Genomic DNA, 8,795 nt, shown 5'->3' with positions numbered 1-8,795 from the left:
ACTTCCCAGCTGCACTTGTAAAATTTATAGCCAACTGGTTTGCCTCCGGCCTGTTGGGATTCTTAACTGTTGCATTGTTTCGTTGTGTTTTAATGGGTTACACAAAGTTTATAGCCAATGCTAAAGCTTGTTAAAGTCGTGTGGAACCACAGCAAATTTATTTGGAGAATTGCATAAGGCGATGTAGGGTGCTTACCATTTAGCCGAATAATCCGGATGGAATGATCGTTGCATAAAGGTAAGCGATTTTCCGAATTTAATGACCAACCGGATGAGAATGGCGCTTACCATTTACAACACAGCATTCCATACCGCATATTTTACTTGATCTTGTGAGAAAGGGCCTGGAAACGGAAGGATTCTCGCAAATGGTAAGAGCATTTATTTTATTTTTTTTTTTGAAGTTTCTGTGGTATGCAGCAAGATGAACTATATAAGAGTAAGTTTGTTAAGTTCACACATGTATGCTTCACTCTTTGGTGTCTTTGATTCCAACCCTGCACAAATTAAGAAACGTAAAAATCAATTGATCAATGACAATTCTTCATTGGAAACTTTGTTCTATTTATTTACCCGACAACTTCGCAAGAATTTCGGCTGGTGTCAGTGATGCTTGCCAAGATTAACCTGGTTTCCATTCGATCTGCAATGGTCAGGTCTGCGATTGTAGATAAGTAAACAGAACTTTAATGAACTGTTTTCAAAACAATCGTCATACTTTATGACAAAACTCGCAACGATTATAGTTCCTCGGTAGTAGCGAAATGTGTAGAAGGAAATTACTGAAAAGTTACAGTTACACTGTACAATGAAACAGTGGAAGACGCACACAAGCGGTACAACAACATCTGTACAGTTTTATTGAAAACACCAGACCAGCACAAGATCAGTTCCTACTTCTTCGGCGGCACAAGGCCATATCGACAATGCAATCACCATTTCCAGTTTTAATAATGCCATGATCTTTGTCTAAATTTTCTTCCTCTCTTCGCACAGGATTAAAATTAAGGGTACGCTTGTCTAAGATTGCTTTCCAGATAAAAGGGAATGTTTGTACAGTGTATGCAGTGTTTATGATCGTCTGTGACTCATCCATCACAGACATCTTCCGATCATGCAATTGTTAATGCTTTTTCGTGGAAGAGTCCTCCTAAATTTATGCCAGGACGCGAATCGCACAGGGTGCAATGCGATTCAAATCACGCCTGACACACGACACAACTGGCAACTTACATTTGAGAGGTACTGTATGCATAAGCACATAGAAAGTCAGAATACCAATTTCACACCTGTACAGTTGGGACAGTTTGCATTGTGCTAGAGACTACATGTACAACATGAAGCACAGCTGCCTCAACATCATCCAGAGCAGGATAAAACTGCATGTGGTCATCATCATCTAGGATTAACTCCATCTTGAAAAGTGGTAAACAGTTTCTGTTCTCTTCATAAAAAAGGCTTTCCCAGGCAGATAGGGTTCTAGTTATGATGTCCTTCAGCTAATAAATTAACACAAGAAGTAATAAGTTGATCTTATTACATGTGTGCCCTCTTACGTGAAAACGTCCACTAACAGTTTTGTTTTAAATGGGTAAAACCAACCGTTTCTCTAACAGCTTCTACGGCTTTCTTTACACATTCAGCGGTCGTGCAAAAAAGTCCAACAGGTTGTAACTTTTTTTCCAACAGTTCATGATGATTTTTTTAATGTCTTTTCACAACACTTTCTACGAGTACCCGAATGGGTTTATTTTTCAAGGGTTAAGTGTTCTTAATGGTTCCTCACTCTTTTCAACACTTTTAACGCTTTACAATGCTCTTGAAGAATTTTCAAAATTTCCTGAACAGAGGACGAAAGAGCTTTATTTTAGGTAACCAGCCGCAGTAAAGGTGTGATATTGTTCTGAGAGGGTGTGGGAAATGCCGATAAAACAACAAAATCTCCAGTGGCTAAGAGCTCAAACATCTACAGCACTGCCACAAAATTCCACTGCCCCAGGTCCAATCATCAAACCATGTCAATTTCTCTGCATCTCTGCTGTAATTTGCATACTGCACAAATCAGTATTCAACGATGGCATTGACATAAGCTCAGATAGCAAGTAGAAAAGGCTGATCTGAAATGAACGTATACAAAACATGGACCCCAGGTCTATGGACCACCCCTGAGAACCCAGTCCATGGACCCATCCACAGACTACATACTCCTGTGATCCACCCAGCACAAAAATCTTGAGACAAAAGACAGAAATGATCCTCACACTTTTCTGGACAATTTAAACAATGTCTCTTATGGACACCTGAAAAACTCAGGTGGCCCCAATGGGATTTGAACCATCACCTCCGCAATGCTGGTGCAAAGCTCTACCATCTGAGATAAAAATACATACATGTAGTATGTTGATTTGTTGGGCTCATTTGTTCCAGTGAAGGACTCAATAAATGAAATGAATGTACATTTCAAGTGCGGGTTATGCACAAATCCCTTTGGAGCCACCAAATAGGTGGTATAGGTGTCTATAAGAGACAATCGCTTTAAAGAAGTAGCCCATAACTAGGGGTGGACAACAGCACTAACATTGATGTCACGAAATTTTCAATTTTTGGACTGAATTTCCCACGAAAGAGATAGGCTTAGTATAGGAGTTGTTCTCTCATTTTATCGAGCACTCACTTAAATTGTCCACTGACAGATACCGGTAAGTGCGATTATCACTTCTCTCTTTTATCTGCAGATTTTTCTGCTTGTAAAATGTACTGAACTAACAAACTGAGGGGTGGTCTACAGCAGTAGACCAAGGACAGGGTCCATGGACCGGGTCCACAGGGGTGGTCCATGGACCTGTGCTCCATGTTTCGTATAAGTCCCTTTCTCAACACCTCCAACTGGTGCTTTACTAAATGTTTTCAACAGGTACCCAACAGGCACCCAACGCCTTCAGCTGTTTAACAGGAAAACGTTTATGTATGTTTTCAAGTGAGAGGCCACATGTACCGGTAGTTTCAGCAGTTGAGTTGCTAAAAGCCAGGAGACTGCAAGTTTGGGTTATTTTGCATGTTTTGAACACGAGACATGGTTAAGTAGCTTCACCATGTAGCAAAAGCATTCTTGTCCTACATTTTAATTGTTCGCTATATTTATATCATTATATATATTATAGATATATATATAGGTTTTACCTTGACTTGATAATAGAATAATGATATTATACCTGATTAGAGACAAGTGTGGAAACACAGTTGTAGAAGGCATCAACTTGTGATGAACTCATGTGTTTAAGCATGTTTTTGTCAATGAAAACATTCACCACCTCTGGAAACCAGCTACAAAATGTAAAGGAGAAGAACAGTGACAACTTAAAAGGCTAACACAAAATTTTTATTAAGACTATTGTCAAAAATTTTGAGTAACAATAAAAAAATCAAACCAAGCATCCAGTTACATATTTAGTTATCTTAAGAAAATCATGCTACAACTAGTTGCAAAAATAGTGGAGACCTTCTTGGGGCGTTATTAATTTACCTATTATCTCTCACACTGCAGCCCCCCCTCCTCACCCCCTTATCAGTGTTGCTAGCAAGACAATTATGAGAAAATTGTTGCTATCTTAAACAGTCAACATTGAATGGGGGAGAGGGGAGGGGAAGTGGGAAAGGTTTAAATTCTAGATACGGCAGGTAATGGAAGCTAGAAATGGTGTTTTTTAATGAAAGTGTATCAATAATTTTGCAACTTGTTGTAGCTAAGAGACCATAAAACCTAACAAGACTGGTAACTGAACTCTTGCAATTATTCCACGCGCATGCATTGGATATGAGGTAATTCTAGCCGAGGCAAATAGTGTGGAGTTGGCTATCAACAAGCAAGAATGGAATAATAATTACCAAGTGTTCTTGAAACCCCCCAAAACATAAATCTCTCCGACTGTCTTTTATATTTTTCTCCTTCACCCTATTAAACTAACAGATATACATGTATCCAGAAAGGCCCCTAATTTAATAGAAGCACACAGATATAATAAGCATCACAAGGTGTCCCCTTGCTCTTCTCCCCAAATTCAACATCACTCATGTCTCAGAATACAGATAATTGAAGTCACAATCTATTAGTGTCCTCCAAACCTGCACCTCAAATAACCAAACCAATCATACACCAAAAATAACCCTAATAGCAGAGCTCAAGCGCAGGTAAGATTTTTTGGGAAATCTATCCATGCAAGAAATTTTGACATCAAGTACGTCCACCCATACAGACTGTTTGGGGTGGGGAGGCAGGAGAGCCTCTGGTGAAGGGAGTGTTTGGGCAATTTTTCTTGGCGGGAAATTGTGTGGCAGCGTTGCATGGGCAACCCACATTTTTCTGGCAGGAAATCTCATTAGTGACGAGCAACGGGATAAAGAGCAGGAAAGTCAAAGAAAAGTGAAAGAGCATGGTGACAAAATTTGAGACATGGTCAGCGGTCATTATAGCCGTCAGATGGCATTTTCTTACCTCCGTAGTTTTTGCTGTATTTTCTTGAACTCCAGCCTTTACCGGAACGAAAAATTGACTGGAATTGTTTTCCTGAAGCTTCTATATGCGGTTATGCTTCCTCTAACTTCATCAGAGAAAACATTTCGCCAATACATCAACCTCAACAGCTAGCAAGGCAGATCCAACATCTTGCTTCTACTCCACATGGAAGGAAATAGCACGCCTCCAGGATTCTTCTCCTTACAATTGGCGATGTTCCACTAAATATTACTACCCCCTCCCCAAATATGTACTAGGTGTTGCAGTTACCTAGGGTGATGACCAGTTGCAACCAGTTCAAGTTTCTGTTGTCAAAGTGACACATGTTCTTGTTAAAGAATAATTGTGGCGTTACGAGGAGTAACGACTACAGTTGGTGGAGAATCCAACGTTTCAGAAAAGTTCCATGGCAAGTATAGAAGAACATCAAGGCATCGTAGCGGGTCTCGCAAGTGTTGTCAAAGACTTAACGCACAACATAAACCACATCAGTACTTAGATCAGTCAACTTGCTACCACATCACAACAACCACAACAAGCTCCTCAAAACCCTTCGAGCGCTTCACCAGCTCAGCCTCCGCAGTCTTTACAACTTCCAACCCTTCAGCTCCCAACATTTCGAAGTGATTAATCAAATTGAGATGATATGCATGTAGCAGATTTCCTAGATTGTTTCGAGCAACACACCTCTCATCTGTCTGCCAACATCACGGTCACAATGCATTGGAGAATGGCCTCACTCAGTCCTTTCTATCGCAAAAACCATGACGGACTTTGCAGAAAAACCAGCCAAAGAGCAGCATGCTACTTTCATTGAACATCTTAAGTGTGAATTTGAAGAACCAACGGCACTCAAACGGTGCTGACTCGCCGCAGAATTAAGCGCAATGACACAAAAGGCAAGTTAGAACGTGAATCAATTTACTTTTCGATTCAGGAACGTTTTACATCAGATGGAACGCTTGGGCGAAAAGGTCGCCAAAGGCTGCCCCACTTATATCGTTTCAAAATTTCTAGCCAAAGTGAAACCGAAGATTGCACAAAAACTAGTCTTAAAAGCTGAGGAATTTACAACCTTGGAACAAGTTGCTGAATCAGCCAGTCAGATCGAATTGTCCTTACAAACACAAACACGTGGTGACGTTGTATCATGATCCCAAACTCTCGATGCGTGGATACCTTCCAATGCGCTGTTTACTTCCTCGGGTAAAAGCAGCTCAAGTTCACCTCAACAACACGGCAAGAAACGTCACTGCTGGACCTGCAGTTCCCCAAACCATCTTATGCCACAATGTCCTTCCTCACAGCGCCCCACACAAGGCTCAAAATTCCCCATGCCTGTCTGCAGAAATTTAACCACTACCTTCACTCAAACAAGCAAATAACAAGTGCTCTCCTGGTCGCCTCCACAAGTGTTCAACTTGCCATAAATGGGGCAGAAAAACAATAAGGCATGACTCTCAGCAAGCCACACCTACCAAAGTACCCGACACGCCTTCAACAAACCCAGATCCTTCTGGTACTGTTCTTTTTGGCCTACCAGCAGTCACAGATCCAACTGCTCTTCCAGTAAATACGCAAACGCAGTTAGCCAACCGTAACATTCTTTGGGCCTCAGTGACGTCAGCAGACCAGTCTATTCCACTACCTCTGGATAGCTGCTTTTCCATTTCCTTAGTTAGTGCAGATCATGCAATAGCAATCACCACCAAACGCCCATCTCTTCAATATAAGAACTTGCCAGAATCCATTCCTGTCTCCGACACTGATGCAAAGTCAAATCTTTCTGTCACTGCCACCATGGATGTTCCCATCACTTGGAGCAATGGCAGGGAATCAATCTTTACTATGCTTGTCGTTACCCACCTCTCATGGCCCATTCTGTTTGGGGAAAATCATCTCCACGCCACCAAAGCTCTAGTGGGTCACGATCAGCCATCCATCACTTTCCGACATCCTAGCATGCAACTCACAGTCCCTTGCTCAGTGGACAACCATCTAACTGGCTTTACCTCAACCAGGGCACCAGCGTCACACGCACCCAGTAATAATTCGTGTGACAATTACCAGCCTCATGTCGGTGTCACTTGTCTCCTAACCAAAACACCTTCTTTGGAAAACCAACATCCTCATACTCTCTACAGCATGGAGTTAATCTTGTCACTGTTTGTTTAACCCTAAGCTCTGTCTTTGTGGGATTTAAAGGAACCAACCCGTACGAACAGCGCAACGCGTTTGCAGCGCTGCACAACTTCATATCTTACGTTGCACAGTGCTTATGCGTCCTTTATGCAACGTTCATGCGTTCATGCGATTAGTTTTGATCGACAGTCATCACTACAAACGTCACAAAAAGATAAGAATGACAGAATTCCATTCACCCTCACTTTCCATCCTCATAATCACGCAGTCAAAAGCATCATTCTTAGTAATTTTAAATTACTCCAAAATGATCCCGAGACTGGTAGAATCTTTTCGCAACCTCCACTTATTTCATTCAAACGCGACAAAAACGTAGGCAACTTTTTAGTTAGAAGCCGCTCAAAACTAACGAGCAACCCGGCACTTTCAAATGCGCGCGCTCACGATGCAAAACTTGTCTTTTCATTGTTAACACTAGCAAGATATCGGGACCTAAGCGATCTGTTAAGATCACCGATCGTTTCACATGTACCTCCGCAAATGTCATTTATTGCATAACCTGCACGTTATGCAATAAATTATACATTGGTGAGACAGGTAGACGACTAGGTGACCGATTCCGCGAACACCTTCGCGATGTTGAGAAGAATGACAAGGATGCATCCAAGCCAGTCGCTCGCCATTTTAATCTGCCTAACCACTCCAAAAAACACATGGCTATCTGCGGCCTTTCCCTACATCTAGGTACGACGGAAAGCCGCAAGAATCTGGAACAAAAATTCATCTTTCAAATCGGCACCCTTAATCCTCACGGTATTAACGAACGCTTTTCATTTAACTAATATATTCCTATTTTTCACGTTGCCATGTTACCACCAATAGCGTAGCTCCTACTCTACTATAAAAACTACACGTAACCCATAATCCCTCGATTCGCTCTGACGAAGGGCTAACGCTCGAAACGTCAGCTTTTAGAATCTCTGTACGGTGGCCAATTTACATTATCAACTCCGTTGATAAAACCAAATTTTTGTATACTACTTCCCCACCGACGCAGCACCACAGTTTCTTTAGAAACTACCCCTTCATTCATTTATTAAATCACATAGCTGTGTGAACAACATCATCTTTCGTGATGGCTTTAAAGAATCGCGCTTGCATCATGATCAGTTAATGTAACAACGCTGCAGTGAAGAAGCTCTCTGGGTACTGAATATTTTTGTACATTATACAGCTCATTATATAGCTTGCCTGTAACTCCTCCGCTATGCAAAATAAATTTAATTGACATTCTTGATACTTTTGCTTGTACCCATTTTTCGATTGATCAGCTTCTTGTTGGTAGCCATTAAATTAAAAGGCAAACACCTCTCGCATCACGCGACATCCTCCCTACAGCGTTAAAGCAACACGAAGCTATTAAAGCAGCTCTCTTGCAACACATCTGCAACAAAAGGGTCGCTAATGCATCACCGATGCAGCCACCATTCAGAAGTCCTGCAATGTGTGGTTCCAGAAAATATCCATACCCCCACCACGGAAGACTTTTTGATTTGCACCCCCCCTCCCCCCAGGATTTTCCGTTCCAGGGGGGTCTTTGATGACCCCCCTCCCCTCAGGAATTTCCAGAATTTTTTTACTTATAAAAACGAAAGTGATTTAGTTACGTAATTGCGGTAGAATTTTATTACAACAGTGTAAACATTAAGGTTAACTTTAAGAAAAATATAACGCTTTGTTAAGCTCATTATCCAGCTAAACTTTCAGCTTGTGCGCTATCAACTTTACAAAGCTTAAACATTTGGGTTGCACGTCGACTGTTTCACGTTTTTGTACGAACTTCGATGAGAACATTTCACTCACTTAAACAACCTAGCAAACTGTAGTAAATAAAACAGAAACCTACAAGGTTCCTTTGTCTACACATTTTGTCAGTTTCTTCAGGTTGATTCTTTAATATTTAGGGACCACACATGTTGACGCGGTAGGTTTCGTGAACGTCGTCACAAAGGCGATTGTTTTACGAAGAATATTATTGACGCCAAAATAATCCATCATATTTGTAAACTTAGATATGGCGCTTTATGTGCAGTCTTCAAATTTACTGACTCTCCAGCAGTCCTTCTCGCCGGTAAATGAC

At 41.3% G+C, this 8,795-nt stretch overlaps 1 protein-coding gene across 1 annotated transcript in view; it reads right to left on the bottom strand.

Moving 5' to 3' along the window:
- LOC138015676 (dynein axonemal heavy chain 12-like) overlaps nucleotides 1–8,795 on the bottom strand; it is a 319,401-nt gene that overhangs the window by 267,001 nt on the left and 43,605 nt on the right. The window contains exons 9-10 of the mRNA XM_068862787.1: nucleotides 3,213–3,324; nucleotides 1,290–1,499 (exon numbers count right to left, since the gene is read on the bottom strand). Of these exons, the coding sequence (XP_068718888.1) occupies nucleotides 1,290–1,499; nucleotides 3,213–3,324 (322 nt within the window). The remainder of the gene's footprint in view (nucleotides 1–1,289; nucleotides 1,500–3,212; nucleotides 3,325–8,795) is intronic.

Source organism: Montipora capricornis, chromosome 9, assembly GCF_036669925.1.
Source record: "Montipora capricornis isolate CH-2021 chromosome 9, ASM3666992v2, whole genome shotgun sequence".
Lineage (NCBI taxonomy): Eukaryota > Metazoa > Cnidaria > Anthozoa > Scleractinia > Acroporidae > Montipora > Montipora capricornis.
The sequence above is the reverse complement of the archived record's forward strand: the minus strand, read 5'-3'. Positions and strand labels throughout refer to the sequence as shown.